The sequence below is a fragment of the Heptranchias perlo genome, chromosome 25, assembly GCF_035084215.1.
Source record: "Heptranchias perlo isolate sHepPer1 chromosome 25, sHepPer1.hap1, whole genome shotgun sequence".
NCBI classification, from domain to species: domain Eukaryota; kingdom Metazoa; phylum Chordata; class Chondrichthyes; order Hexanchiformes; family Hexanchidae; genus Heptranchias; species Heptranchias perlo.
Genome location: NC_090349.1, coordinates 41,380,393 through 41,396,733, shown reverse-complemented (window position 1 = coordinate 41,396,733; position 16,341 = coordinate 41,380,393). Strand labels below are relative to the sequence as shown.

At 42.8% G+C, this 16,341-nt stretch overlaps 1 protein-coding gene across 1 annotated transcript in view; it reads left to right on the top strand.

The window, feature by feature from the left end:
- Positions 1 to 16,341, top strand: part of txnrd2.2 (thioredoxin reductase 2, tandem duplicate 2) — a 61,019-nt gene that overhangs the window by 949 nt on the left and 43,729 nt on the right. Inside the window, exons 2-6 of the mRNA XM_068006112.1 lie at positions 2,076 to 2,141; positions 7,196 to 7,252; positions 9,459 to 9,603; positions 15,737 to 15,811; positions 15,970 to 16,048. Of these exons, the coding sequence (XP_067862213.1) occupies positions 2,076 to 2,141; positions 7,196 to 7,252; positions 9,459 to 9,603; positions 15,737 to 15,811; positions 15,970 to 16,048 (422 nt within the window). The remainder of the gene's footprint in view (positions 1 to 2,075; positions 2,142 to 7,195; positions 7,253 to 9,458; positions 9,604 to 15,736; positions 15,812 to 15,969; positions 16,049 to 16,341) is intronic.

The following is a 16,341-nucleotide window of genomic DNA, read 5'->3' as shown; positions in this document are numbered from 1 at the left end:
TCCCCTCTCCCTCCTTCTCCCCCCCCCTCCCCCTTCTCCCCCCCCCCCCCCCCTTCTCTCCCCCCCCTCCCCTTCTCCCCCTCCCCTCCCCCTTTCTCCCCCCCCCCCCCCCCCCCTTCTCTTCCCCCCACCATCCCCCGTTCTCCCCCCCCCCTCCCCTTCTCCCCCCCCCCCTCCCCTCCCCTTCTCCCCCCTTACAATCCACATCAATGACTTGGATGAAGGGAACCGAATGTATGGTTGCTAAATTTGCTGATGACACAAAGGTTGGGTAGGAAAGTAAGTTGTGAAGAGGACATAAGGAGTCTGCAAAGGGATATAGATAGGTTCAGTGAGTGGACAAAAAATTGGCAGATGGAGTATAATGTGGGAAAATGTGAACTTGTCCACTTTGGCAAGAGGAATAGAAAAAGCAGTATATTATTTAAATGGAGAGAGATTGCAGAACCATGAGGTGCAGAGGGATCTGGGGTGTCCTAGTACATGAATCACAAAAAGTTAGTATGCAGGTACAGCAAGTGATTAGGAAGGCAAATGGAATGTTGTCATTTATTGCAAGGGGAATGGAATATAAAAGTAGAGATGTTTTGCTACAGTTGTACAGAGCATTGGTGAGACCACATCTAGAATACTGTGTGCAGTTTTAGTCTCCTTATTTAAGAAAGGACATTAATTGCTTTTAGAGGCGGTTCAGAGAAGCGTTCACTCGACTGATTCTTGGGATGAGGGGGTTATATTATGAGGAAAGGTTGGACAAGTTGGGCCTGTACACATCGGAGTATAGTAGAATGAGAGGTGATCTTATTGAAACATGTAAGATCCCGAGGGGCCTTGAAGGGATAGATGCTGAGAGGATGTTTCCCCTTGTGGGAGAGACTAGAACCAGGAGACACAGTTTAAAAATATGGGGTCTCCCATTTAAGACGGAGATGAGGAGAAATTTTTTCTCTGAGGGTCGTGAGTCTGTGGAACTCCCTTCCCAGAGAGCGTGGAGGCAGAATCATTGAATATTTTTAAGGCTGAGTTAGATAGATTCCTGATTAACAAGAGAGTCAAAGGTTATCGTAGGTAGAACGGGAAAGTAGGGTTGAGGTCACAATCAGATCAGCTGTTTGTATGTTTTTCACGGCAAGTTGCTGGAAGTGGGAGATGGAAAACAGCAGTGTCCTCGACAGAGCATGTCTGACCAGGGCAAGCAACTGTGTGCCTCCTTAACCAATAAGATTGAAGCATTATTAATGAACAGCGCAGATTCTGAATCAGGAAGTGAACTTAATGTCAAATCTGGTACAGAAAGCAACATAAAGAGAAGGAAAGAAAGATTGGATTAAGAGAGAAAAAAAATAATTAAAAAAAAAATTCAACTGAAAAAAATCTCCAACAACAAAAGCTGAAGGAATGAGACTCCACACTTGTAAAAGTTAATTTTCAGTGCCAGAGGTTGTTTGGCAGTAATTAAGACTTATCATGCTGTTAAAAAAGGCACTTGGACTGAAATGAACAAGCCCTTACTTTCTGTGGCGAGCTTAGCTCGTATCTACTGCGCATGTACAGGAACTTTATGCCATTCAATGGCGAGTCAGACAGCGAGATGCCATTTTTGCAAAGCTAACAGCGGAGCAATGATCTCAGACACCAACTTAGACCCATAGAAAAGATATAGCCCAGAAAGGGGGTCATTTGGCCCATCGTGTCCGCGCCGGCTCGAAGAACAACCAGGTGCCCATTCTAACCCCACCTTCCTTCTGGATTTCTGCATTTAAACACGCATCTGCCCCTTGCCTGAAATTGCTGTGCGATTTGCGCATAAATAATGGTGAGCGACATTAGCCTCACTGTTGTTTTGACAGCAAATTCTGGCCCATTATTTGTAGTTATTTTTTGTTTCTGTTTTTCCTCCCTCTTTTTATCCTCCACTTCAGACAAAGAAATGATGATCTGAGAATTTACCAAAACTGTTCCATATTTATCTGCTTAGAGAGGGCATGGAGCTGTGTGTCTACTTCTGTGTGTCTAGCCTGAACGACCTGCGCTGTGCAATCTTTTTTCATTTCGTTTGTTTCTTTCTTCTGCAGGAAAATATGAGTATGATCTGTTGGTGATTGGAGGAGGTTCTGGTGGCCTTGCGTGTTCTAAAGAAGGTACAACTTACTTAACATAACAAGGACGCTTATAATGAGTATATGTTACACTTCTGTCATGATTTAATGAAGCCCTCAAGGTACAGGATGCATGGAAAGAGGTAAATCATCCTAATGTTGTACACTGGAATTGGCAGCTTTCATTACCAGATGTATTGAATTCAATTTCATAACTTACTCATGACCTCTGGGTTGCTAGTCCAGTACCACAACCACGACACTACTGTATCCATATTATATACATTAATATGGTAAATATTTCCTGTATGGAGATACTGATGATTTGGGATTTTGTTGACTGCAACATTAACTTTGTAAGTATGAGTATTCTTTGCAAATATCACCTCCAGTTATTTGCTCCCTGCAAGAATGATCCATATATTTGTTGTTAAATATTGTAAAATAGAAAGTTTTTAGTATTCTGAATATCTGCAATTGACAAGAGTTAATTATTTTAACCATAGCGTTCTTCCTTGCCTACAATAATTTATTTTCTGTTAAAGTTGGTTAATAATCATCTGCATGGTTTTGTGTGTTTCACGGAGTTTCTGTGATGTGGATACGATGACTCCTTGCTGGTCTATGGTCCTGTGGGGGGCAGTTTTCCGACCAGCTTGGCCACGTGTCTATGTGCGAGCTAAGCGGTGAATGGTAACAAGTTATTTGATTATGGGAGGCGTCACAGCTGAGCCCGGTCACATGCACTTCCAGCACAGGTTACCAGATAACCACCAGGAGCAGGGACACTTCCCAGTTTTCCCCTCCCTTGCTGAGGCCACTGTAGTACCCTTACCATTGATCAGCCAGGTGAGAAACCTGATTTGTCAAGTACCCTTACCATTGATCAGCCAGGTGAGAAACCTGATTTGTTGGGCTCCGCAACTCACTGTTTTAATCAGTCAAATGGTCGGAAGAGCTCTACACTTGGAAATCCCGTTTGTTGTTTCCAAAGCGTAGAATGGGGACACTCATTTGCCAGAGTTCAGTAGATTTTTCTCTTTCTCCTCTCCTTCCTCCTACTGATAACCATGCTATTTAATAAATCTGTGATTATACTCACTACACTGTTGAGAACAAAGGTTTCTCCACAGTAGGTTCAAATGCTTCTGAACCAACTGGCTATAATTAAAGTGAGTGTAATGTAAACCAACGCTTAAACCTTTTAACACCTACAGTGGACTCAATGTAAATTACTCTGCTATTAGCCTGTTAATAAGTTAATCATTTAAACTCTTGTTTCGTACAATATTGTCACTTTTTCCTGTTTCCTTTCTGTTTTATTGATTGTGACCCTTGTTATTTATATTTGTATACATGTTTGACAGGCTGACATTTTGTGGATCAATATGAAGGCTCCCCTTTTCCCCGCCGTCCTTCAGAAGAGATGTTAAACCCAGGCCCCGTCTGCCTTTTTGGTGGAATGTTTTAGATCCCATGGCGCAATTCTAGACGGCATACCCCCAGTGTCCTGGCCAACACTCTGGCCAGATTAACTGGTCACTCACCTCCTCACTGTTGGAGGGACCCTGTTGGTGGCCATGTTTGCCTACATAGGAAGGTGACTGCACTTCAAAATCATTCATTTAATGTGAATTGTTTTGGGACACAGTGAGAGACGTGACAAAGTGCAACGTTCTTAAAGATAAGTTCTTTTTACTGTGTTTTGCTGTTTTTTATTTTGCTGCAGGTCTAAATCTAATAGTTGGACAGAGTGTCTGTTAGAAATGCCTTATTCGCCTGCTTCATTGCCTGTTATTTTTGTTACGAGAAAGCTGTGTTTTTATATATTTTGAAAATGTTTTTGGATGAGTGGAGGGGAAAGAGCAGGGAATGGGGGGATTGATTAATAGGATCTAATCATAATTATAATCGACTTCCAAGTAATTGCCCTTTATATTTAATAAGCATGTACTGAAGTTCAAGAATTATTAAGGATATATAACTGGACATGCACAAATCTTTAAAAGTGGGAGGACAAGTTGCAAAAATAAAGCTTATAGGATCCTGGGATTTACAAAAGAGGTACAGCGTACAAAAGCCAAAAGATATTGGAAACCTATCCAAATCACTGGTTAGGCCGCGGTTAGAATGTTTTGTCCAGCTTTGGGTGCCTTACTTTTCGGAAAGATTTACTAAGATGATACCACCGATGAGCGACTTCAGTTATGAGGAGAGACTAGAGAAACGGAGGCTCTTTTCATTAGAATAAAGAAGGTTTACACAATTGTGAGGGATTTTGGTAAGCTAATTCAGGAAAAATTATTTCCATTGGTTGTTGAGTCAGTAGCTAAAATCATAGAATCATAGAATGGTTACTGCAAGGAAGGAGGCCATTTGGCCCATTGAGCCCGTGCCAGCTCTTTGTAAGAGCAAACCAGTTAGTCCCATTCCTCTGCTCTTTTCCCGTATATTTTTTCCCTTCAAGTATTTATCCAATTCCTTTTTAAAAGCCACGATTGAATTTGCTTTCACTACCCTTTCAAGCAGCGCATTCCAGATCATAACTACACGCTGCGTAAAAAAGTTTTTCCTCATTTCGCCTTTAGTTCTTTTGCCAATCAAGTTAAATCTGTCTCCTCTGGTTCTCAACCCTTCTGCCAATGGGAACAGTTTCTCTTTATTTACTTTATCTAAACCCTTCATGATTTTGAACATAATTATCAAATCAAATCTCCTCCCAACTTTCTCTGCTTGAAGGAGAACAACCCCAGCTTCTCCAGTCTATCCATGTAACTGAAGTCCTTCATCCCTGGAACCATTCTAGTAAATTTATTCTGCACCCTCCCTAAGGCCTTCACATCTTTCCTAAAGTGTAGTGCCCAGAATTGGACACAATATTCCCGTTGTGGCCGAACCAGTGTTTTATAAAAGTTCAACATAACTTCCTTGCTTTTGTACTCTATACCTCTATTTATAAAGCCCAGGATCCCATATGCATTTTTAACTGCTTTCTCAACCTGTCCTGCCACCTTCAACGATTTGTGCACATATATCCCCAGGTATCTCTGTTCCTGCACGCTTTTTATAATTATACCATTTAGTTTAGAATTGCCTTCCCTCATTCTTCCTGCCAAAATGTATCACTTCGCACTTCTCTGCATTAAATTCATCTGCCATATGTTTGCCCATTCCACCAGCCTGTCTGTGTCTTCTTGAAGTCTATTACTATCCTCCTCATTGTTTACTATACTTCCAAGTTTTGTGTCATCTGCAGATTTTGAAATTGTGCCCTCTACACCCAAGTCCAAATCATTAATATATATCAAAAAAAAGCAGTGGTCCCAGTACCACCCTTGGGGAACACCACTGTATACCTTCCTCCAGTCCGAAAAATAACCGTTTACCACTACTCTCTGTTTCCTGTCACTTAGCTAATTTTGTATCCATGCTGTCACTGTCCCCTTTATTCCATGGGCGTCAATTTTGCTGACAAGCCTATTATGTGGCATTTTATCAAACGCCTATTGAAAGTCCTTGTACACAACATCAACCGCATTGCCCTCATCAGCCCTCTCTGTTACCTCATCAAAAAACTCAAATCAAGTTAGTTGAACACGATTTGCCTTTAACAAATCTGTGCTGGCTTTCCTTTATTAATCTACACTTATCCACACTTGTCCAAGTGACTATTAATTTTGTTGCGGATTATCGTTTCTAAAAGCTTCCCCACCATTGAGGTTAAACTGACTGGCCTGTCGTTGCTGGGTTTATCCTTACACCCTTTTTTGAACAAGGGTGTAACATTTGCAATTCTCCAGTCCTCTGGTACCACCTCCATATCTAAGGAGGATTGGAAGATTATGGCCAGTGCCTCCGCAATGTCCACCCTTACTTCCCTCAGCAACTTAGGAGGCAACTAGAGGGCATAAATTTAAGGGCACCACCAAAAGAACAAAAGAGGAGGGTAAGAGAATTTTTTATGCAGAGGGTTGATAGGACATGTAATGCTGCACCAGAAACAGTGATGGAAGTAGAATCCATAATAGCTTTCAAGAGGGAAGGGGATAAATATTTGAAAAAGTAAAATGTAAAAGTTTTACATAGAATTATATAGAGTCTACAGTACGTAAACAAGCCATTTGGCCCAACTGGTCTATGCCAGGGTTTATGTTCTATACGAGCCTCCTCCCACCCCTCTTTATCTAGCCCTATCAGCATATCCTTCCATTCCTTTCTTCTTCTTGTGTTTATCTAACGTCCCCTTAAAGGTACCTGTGCTATTTGCTTCAACTACTCCTTGTGGTAGCGAGCTCCATATTCTAACCACTCTCTGGGTAAAGAGTGTGGGGAATGGGAGTAAGTGGATAGCTCTTTCAGAGAGTCGGTGCAGGCACAATGGGCCAAATGGCGGCGTCCTGTGCTATGAAATTCTGTGTTTGTTGAATCAGCTCAGTGGCTAAAATGTTTGTTCAAGTGTCTCCCTGTCACTGTTAAAGGGACAGAGCTGTTTTGTTAGCATTTTGAAAGTTCTCTCTGGTCACTGACTGGCCCGTGTCTACCACTGGCCCTGCAGACAGAGATTCTGGCTTTGGTTAATCAGATAATGAATCATCTGACCTAAAAAGAACCATTATTCTTAATGAAGCCACTAGGTGGAGGACTTCAGTTGCGAGAAATGGGAATCTGAAGGGGTGACTATTTTAATCACCTCTCCTGACCTGGCTCAATGGAAAGGAAGACAGTAATTTGGCATTTTTATGAGTTTATTACATTTAAAAAATGTAAAACAGTATACAAAATTCTCCCTCATTCTAAATTTACTTTGCTACTTATACTGGAACAGTGTGTGGCTCTCCATTCTCTCTCTCTCTCTCTTGTGGTGCCACACACTGTTCCCTGACTAAGGGGATGGTCAGGTGCCTTTTCCTATGTCTCTTGATAAGGCGGCTGAAAGCTGGTGCGTGAGCGCAGCATGGAGGTGATGTAACCTTCCGTTAGCATTTAATACATATATGCAAGTATTATTGTTACTATATTCACATAATCACTGTTGTTTGGCTGCTGCGTAAAACAGAAGTGCAGCCTAATTGCTGTTTGCATTTACTTACCTACAGCGGCCCAGTACGACAGGAAAGTGGCAGTATTAGATTATGTGGAGGCTTCACCTAAAGGTAAGAAAATTGTTTCCTCTGCTAAAATGCAAACTGCTTACAGTTGGCAAATTGCACCTCCCTATCATTAAATTTTAGCACTGCATTTAGATTGCTATAATTATAAATGTAGCACTAGAATTTGAGTGCAGACCTGCTTGTGCAATCCCACTCTTCATTGTACTGACGAGATTGAACCTCTACTGTAGTTTTTGATCAAAAATGAAGATCTGCCACAGCAGTCACTCCGATCCTGTCCTGCAGAAGACCGCTGACATTGAATTACATAGAATGTACAGCATGGAAACAGGTCATTCGGCCCAACTGGTCCATGCCGGTGTTTATATGCTTCACACGAGCCTCTTCCCACCCTACTTCATCTCACCCGATCAGCATATCCTTCTATTCCTTTCTACCTCAGTGTTTATCCAGCTTCCCCTTAAATGCATCTATACTGTTCGTCTCAACTACTCCTTGTGGTAGCGAGTATCCACATTCTAACCACTTTCTGGGTAAAGAAGTTTCTCCTGAATTCCTTATTGTGTTATTCGAGTTTTATTTTGCTGGTTTATTGACATAGGCTGTATTTTGGATGAAAGCGACTATTTTAGTGAACTAGGGTTTGTGGCCTGACCACTTTACTGTGTAAAACGTCGAATGTATATTTAGGCAGGACTTGGTACTGTCATTTGGTGACCGTCAGTGTTCTATTAGCTGGGTACTTTTCATCCCCCCCCCCCCCCTCCCCCCCCCCACCTTTCAAAAGACAGCGACTCATGCTGGGGTCAGTGCTACAGTTGTCCAGTCTACAGGTGCTAGCAGCCCTCTTCCACCCTGCCCAAGTGTCTATTCCTCAGGTGTGGCTACATGATAAAATTGATTGAAGCTCCCTCAGATACACTGTAACCGGGCAACTTTCACTGGGAGACTGAAATAGGATTGCAGTAATTGGATTCACAAGTCTTGGTGTCAAACTGCAGCCCTGATCCAGGCCACAATGCAGGCCTAAACTCTGTCCACCTTCCCACTGGCCCCAACTCCTCCTTTCACAGTTGTCCAAGTAAAGTTAGAACTCATTGAAGGGTTCGGACTTTCTCGGAACGGAAACAGTTTGTAAATGTAACTACAGGTGGTTCCTTCTTGTGCGCATATTGGCTGCTGCTCGGGACTGAGATCCTCTGTCTTACCGTCACCCACCTTCACTACCCTGCCTCATCTCCAGCCTCTCCTTGCGCTCCATCATTAATACTCTTGCTCCTTCCACCTCCCTGTTGAATCCAGTCCCGTTTAAGCTGATTTCTGCTGACCTATGTCCTGTTCTACCAAGGGTCACTGCAGGAGCAAGAAACCTGGCAGATGGCAGATATTTTCCTTCTGTTTCCTAGCCCTAGAATTAATTTTCCTCTGGTTAAATTGAAGTACCAGTTATTTTGATAAATGAAAAGTTAGTTGAGGTGAGTTCACAATTTGTTTCACCATTTTATACTCGTGTCTACTTTTTTACTAAAATAAGCAGTCAGGAATTATGGTTCCCAAAGCACCTGACTACCCTTTTGGCCAAGGATGAGATGTGGTGACAGCGGGAGAAGGACTCGAAGAAAAGGCAAAAAAAAGGACAAATAAGGAAAATGCAAATTTTTTATTCCATGCAACATAAGAAACTTGTAAACCAATCAGTTGCTATTTTATGTGAAAAATAAGCACCTTTGGATCAGATTCACTTGGTTGGCAGCACTCACACTTCTGAGTCTGAAGGTTGTAGGTTCAAGCCTCAGTGCAGGACTTGAGTATATAATCCAGTCTGACATTTTAGTACTGAGGGAACGCTGCACTGTCGGAGGTGTTGTCTTTCAGATGAGACGATAAACTGAGGCCCAGTCTGCCTGTTTAGGTGGATGTAAAAGATGCTATGGTATTATTTGAAGAAGAGCAAGGAGCTCTCCTGGTGTCTCGATCAACACCACCGAAGCATATTAACTAGTCATTTATTTTATTTTGCTGTTTGTGGGACCTTGCTGACATTTGCTTACAAAACAACAAAAGTGATTAATTGGCTGTGTAGCACTTTGGGATGTGTTGAGGACATGAAAAGTACTGCAGAAATGCAAGATATTTTTGTCTCCATTCAATCTCTTTCTTGTATGTTTTCTATATTCTGCATGTGGCATCTGTTTTGCTGTAAGAAGGTGTGCAACCTATAATATATCATTGTTTGCTGTCATTCCAGGCACCAGATGGGGTCTCGGTGGTACTTGTGTCAATGTGGGCTGTATTCCCAAAAAGCTAATGCATCAAGGAGCCCTACTGGGGGGTGCCATTAAAGATGCCAAGAAATATGGTTGGAATATACCACTGCCTGTACAGCATGACTGGTATGTTCAAACTTCACTAGTTTAAAAAAATAATAGAGAGAGTTCATTATTTGGTTGGTCAGTGATGGCGTGTGTATATCACTTGGAGGTTCTGAGCAGAGGTGAGGCACCCACTAGATTTCCCACTACCTCCCAGGGGAAGAAGGAATGGGAAATCAGGGGACAAGTCGCCCAAGGTGCTCGCTCACACCTCCAAGACATCAGTTGCACAGGCACGTTGACATAAATACAAGAGTTGGTTGCCTTCTCCCTTTCATTCATTAGAGAATGATGCTTCGAACCAGGGACACAAAAGCATAGTTTTGCTCCTTAACTAGCATTGTATTTAAAGTCAGCAAGGTCGGCTTGGCTCAATTGGCAGCATTCTTGCCTCTAAGTCAGAATGTTTTGAGGGTTCAACCCTCACTCCCAAGACTTGAGTGCATAAGTTAGGTTGACACTTCAGTGCAGTTCTGAGGGGGTGCTGCATTGTCTAAAGCGCCATCTTTCAATGAGACGTTAAAACAAGGCCTTGTGTGCCTGTTCCAGTAGTTCAGAGGGGAATGTAAAAGATCCTGTGGCACTAATCAAAGAGTAGGAAGTTGTGGTTCGTTGCCCAACATCCCTCCCTCAATCAACATTACAATAGGCAGATTAATTGGTCATTCATCTCGTTGGCTGTTTGTGGGACCTTGCTGTGTGTAAATTGGATGCTACGCTTATCAACATTGCAAGAGTAACTGCACTTCAAAAGTAATCCATTGGTTGTGAAGAGCTTTGGGATGTCTTGAGGATGTGATATGTAAATGCAGTTTCTTTCTTTCTGCTATATTTGCAAGTGTTTTAGTTGGATGTTTTAAAAGTTGATTGTGCCCTTTTGCATTAGTTAGTCCAACACAGTAATCCCTCTCTAAACTTCTTGAAAGCTTTACTTCTAGTTTGTCTGAGATTTGCAGATGAAGATGTGCAGTTGAGTACTTTTATTTCCCTTCCTCTCCTTTTGTCCCTGACTCACCATGGTACAGTAGCATGGGCCCCAGTTCACTCTGTAGCAGCTCACCCAAGTACCCCTTCTTCATGTGTGAGCCCAAAGGGTGAGCTTTGACTGACCACAGGAAGCATCACAGCCAAGCCTGATTCTGTCCCTCGCAACCGCATGTCCACACTTTCTAATGGGGTGGGGTCTTTGGATAGCAGTCAGCATTGAGAACCCTGGTTAATCTTTCTTTCCCTGGTTCTGAGATGCTTCACCAATTGCTGTACCTCTGCTATGGTCCCGGATGAGATCAGTTATCTCAGCACAGTTCAGCATTGGAACCTGGAACCATCTGTTCTGCATGACTTATTGTCACATCAACATGGCAACCGTAAGTCTTTGTAAACAGTTTGGGCAACTCTAGTACTCTGTAACTAGTAATGTTTTCCCTTTGTGCAAGCAATAGTTTCTCCTTTCTCTGCACCTGGAGCACTTGGAATATTGCCATCCAGTAGATTATACATTGTGTACAATAAATCACATTGAGAGGAGTACAATTAATCTTTACACAGACGGATAAATAGCAGCTTTTGTAGTTAGCATAAAACGACTGGTCGTGACATGTATTTTAATGAAGGTGTCTCACCAGCAGAACCATTAAAAAGAAAATCAAGTGGTTATATAGAGAATTATGATTGCCCTTGACATCCTTTGCTTCTATTTTTGTTGAGTGGTGTGGGAAGAAGTGTTTAAATAGCTTCCTAGCTTAACTATGTGAGGAAGCAGAAGTAACATCAGTACGAGGTACTGTCGTGACGAATTGGAGACGTCTTCTTTCGAAGCAACAACAACTTGCATTTATATAGCACCTTTAACGTCGTAAAACGTCCCAAGGCACTTCACAGGAGCAATTATCAAACAAAATTTGACACCGAGCCATATAAGGGGATATTAGGACAGGTGACCAAATGCATGGTCAAAGAGGTAGGTTTTAAGGAGGAGAGAGAGGTAAGGAGGTGGAGAGGTTTAGGGAGGAATTCCAGAGCCTAGAGCCTAAGGTCTAGGCTGCTGAAGGCACGGCCGCCAATGGTGGAGCGATTAAAATTGGGGATGCGCAATAGGCAAGAATTGGACGAGCGCAGAGACCTCGGAGGGCTGGAGGAGGTTACAGAGATAGGGAAGGGCGAGACCATGGAGAGATTTGAAAACAAGATGAGAATTTTAAAATCGAGGCGTTCCCGGACCGGGAGCCAATGTAGGTCAGTGAGCACGGGGTGATGGGTGAACAGGACTTGGTGTGAGTTAGGGTACGGGCAGCAGAGTTTTGGAGATAAAGGACTGTACATTTTAACATTTCTTCATGGGAATTCGTAATCTCTGGAGAAAATTCATGGTTTCTGAGAAAATGCTTCTCTTGACTAATGGGTTAGGCCGGTTTAAAGGGACTTGCTGCCTCTAACTGGGTGGATTGCTTAACAAATACCATAGAAGATCACCATTATCAGTGCTGACCAGCCCACTAGGGGTGTGGGAAAGGTTATCACTGTCTCTGTACCAGAGTTCTTTTGTTTCATCTGTGTAAATATTATATTGGGATAACCTGTCAGGCAGTTTCTGTGCCTCTGAACAATTTTTTTGATTGGCACTGTTGTGTGATTGGGAAGGATACCTTTGTACTATCTTCCTTTGTCCCAATTTGGACTACAAAGCAAAAAAAGCAGTATAATTGGAGTGACATATCAAGGGTTCTTTGATGAATCTCTGTTTTGCCAGGCAGCTAATGTGCTGGGGTGAGTTAGACACTGTGAATATTCAATTTCACGTCTAATTTTTTTGCATCAACCGATGTTGGTACAAAGTGAAAGTGTAATATTACTGCGAAAATGTAGAACCTAGAAATGTTTTATTGTTTTCGCAACAGATTCTGCAACCTAAGTGAGAAACTCCATCATAAGGTCAGAAATGGGGACGTTCGCTGATGATTGCACAGTGTTCGGTTCCATTCGCAACCCCTCAAATAATGAAGCAGTCCGAGCCCACATGCAGCAAGACCTGGACAACATCCAGGCTTGGGCTTATAACTGGCAAGTAACATTCGCGCCAGACAAGTGCCAGGCAATGACCATCTCCAACAAGAGAGAGTCTAACCACCTCCCCTTGACATTCAACGGCATTACCATCGCCGAAACCCCACCATCAACATCCTGGGGGTCACCATTGACCAGAAACTTAATTGGACCAGCCATAACTTCTGTGGCTACAAGAGCAGGTCAGAGGCTGGGTATTCTGCGGCGAGTGACTCACCTCCTGACTCCCCAAAGCTTTTCCACCATCTACAAGGCACAAGTCAGGAATGTGATGGAATGCTCTCCACTTGCCTGGATGAGTGCAGCTCCAACAACATTCAAGAAGCTCGACACCATCCAGGACAAAACAGCCTGTTGATTGGCACCCCATCCACCACCCTAAACATTCACTCCCTTCACCACCGGCGCACAGTGGCTGCAGTGTGTACCATCCACAGGATGCACTGCAGCAACTCGTCAAGGCTTCTTCGACAGCACCTCCCAAACCCGCGACCTCTACCACCTGGAAGGACAAGAGCAGCAGGTACATGGGAACAACACCACCTGCATGTTCCCCTCCAAGTCACACACCATCCCGACTTGGAAATATATCGCCGTTCCTTTATCGTCGCTGGGTCAAAATCCTGGAACTCCCTTCCTAACATCACTATTGGAGAACCTTCACCACACGGACTGCAACGGTTCAAGAAGGCGGCTCACCACCACCTTCTCAAGGGCAATTAGGGATGGGCAATAAATGCCGGCCTCGCCAGCGACGCCCACATCCCATGAACGAATAAAAAAAAAAGCACTCGTAGTTTATCTATCTTGTTGTTTTAAACTTTTGTCTCTGGTAATTTTATTTTTCTCAATAAATCTGATTTGTAGTTAGCTGCCTGAGAAATGCAGCCAGTTAGATTTATATATCTGTCAGAGTGACCAAGAGCCTATGGTGGTAACCCATCCTATTTCCACTACGTTACTTGTCAAAGGTTCATTGTTCACCCATGGCCTGCCGTGCCAGATTACTTTGTGCATAAGTTCAGGTTGAAGATTATAGGGTGTGTGTGGAAATAGACCTTTCGCTGGGGCCGAGAAAAGAGTGTGTACAGCAAGTTTGAATGGTAACAATCAAGATGAAGCATCTGATTTGAAGAGTGTGTTGAATCAGCTCCTATACACTAATGGCACACTTGTACGGCGAGTACTAGTTTGAGACCAGTACCTGGAAAGAATGATGTCGAGCAGCTTCCAGTTATGCTCCCTATTTCGCCTAGGCAAATTTTGATTCTTGCATGTGTACAAGTACAGATATCCACTCACTAGGACTTTAATCCAGGTTACATTTTTAATGTCGTCAAATAGGCAGTGGAACAGTTAGCTCTTTGCCAACATTGAAAGAGTGAAAAATCAAATTTTAAGAAGTTCACTTTGCACTGTAGCAGTAACACTGCAGCTGAAAAGGTGTGTTAGACGACCTCCTCAAAATGGCACTCCACAGCGTGCCTGAATTTCATCTGGCTAACATCAGTAGGGTTCGAATTCACAGTTTCAATCAATGTGAAGTGGAAATTTCTTTCCATTGACAAACTATGTAATATAACTGGCCTGTGAGAGAGTTTTCCCTATTAATGCCATCAGTGCTCGATATGTAATAATTGATACCCAGAACTCAGCAGAAGTAGGAAATAGCTTAATAATAATTGCTGCAATTTTTTTTTAAAGAATGGACTCTCAAATTTATGGATAACTGAAAAGCCAACAGGTTAACTCTTGACTTTGACTGTTTGCATGGACTATACAATAAAGGTTAAAAGTTACAAACACTGGTGGGTTTAACTTTCTTGGGCGTTTCTGCTTCTTAAAGACATCAATTCGAAATGAGTTAATCCGCTTTGAGTTTGTGTGGCACCAGTCCGATGATCTCACCAGTCAGCCAAAGGCACTTTGGGCAGCAAGGCGCCAAGTTAGGTTTGGGAAATGAGAGGAATACAAAGAACGTTGATTTGATAATTTACTCTAAACCCAGTGGCAAGTCTGCAGTGTGTGTTGCCTCACACCTCTTGTGACAGGATGAAGAAGCCATTCCAACCTGCCTGTTCTTTAACCGACACGTGATAAACATACAGCTGTCAGGTTGCTTCAAGGAGGCGTTTCCATTAAGCAAACAAAAATAACAGGTGTCTGATTCATGACTGTCTGTCCTCGGGCTGATAATGTGCTTTAGGCATCAGGTAATGGACTTCCGTGCTCATTTACTCTTGCAGGTGGCAATCTAAAATAGCATACAAGAGGCTAATTAAAGGAGACTGATGTGTGCATAGATTTTTAAAAAATTTCTATCTTGTGTGCACTAAGCACTGCTAATTTATTTGCGGTGGGTTAATTCTGAACACTTTTTTTCTACTCCTGAGGTAATTCTGCAAAGCATTTATGCATGCTCACATCCATTAGAATCACATCATATTTGTTATGCCATCCATTTCTTGAAGATCACTGTTATTAAAATAATGACAATTTTAATAGATGTTTTTAATTGCACTGTGCTCTATGGACCAACCTGCACTGAACTTATCAACTGCCATATGATGCAACTCTGCATCGACCCTGTGCTCGCTGACCTACGTTGGCTGCCGGTCCAGGAACGTCTCGATTTTAAAATTCTCATCCTTGTTTTCAAATCTCTCCATGGCCTCACCCCTCCCTATCTCTGTAACCTCCTCCAGCCCTACAACCCTCCGAGATCTCTGCGCTCCTCCAATTCTTGCCTCTTGTGCATCCCCGATTTTAATCGATCTACCGTTGGTGGCCGTGCCTTCGGCAGCCTATGCCCCAAGCTCTGGAATTCCCTCCCTGAACCTCGCTGCCTCTCCACCTCTCTCTGCTCCTTAAAACCTACCTTTTTTGACCAAGCTTTTGGTCACCAGTGCTGAGGGAGCACTGCATTGCCAGAGGTGCCGTCTTTCGGATAAGACGTTGAACCGAGGCCCCGTTCGGATGGATTATGGGTGACCTGCGGGCCTCTCCCTGATTCCAGCCCTTGGATTGGTGCAATGTGTAAGTGTTGTGTTTCACCGCATTGATGAGAGTAACTAATGCTTCCTTTCCTCAGGGATATCATGGCAAAGGCTGTTCAAAACTATGTGAAATCCTTAAACTGGGGACACCTAGTGCAACTTCAAGATAAGTGAGTGTGAGATACATCAGTTGGCAGTTTTTAAATGCACAGAATTTTCAATTTCTTCTGCAAATTAAGCTTCAGCATTTTTTTTTCAGAAATCACTTTTAATTTGAACGTATTTAATTTTCACAGTAGAACACGTAACCTCTCCTCATCCTTTACAGGAAGGTGAAATATTTGAATCTCAAAGGTATTTTTGTAGATGAACATACTGTTCAAGGGGAGTCCAAAAAAGGTAAAAAGGTAAGACTTCCACACATGTCGTTAAATCTTTGCAGCATCAGTTTAAATACTTTTTCAAGTAATTTGGGATGGGGTGGGGGGAAGCTATTGCTTTATATGCACTTGATCGATCAGATTTTGTAACTTTATTGCATTATGCTGTGGGGAGAGAGTAACAAAGTAATTTTTGTACACTTGTCAAAACAATGAAAACTCCCGTTGGCCCCAAAGATTAACATTATCACTGGGAGAAAGGCTCTTAAATAACCGCATCCCCTGGTTCGTTGGTGATGCCAGTCGGGTTTGTGCAAGAT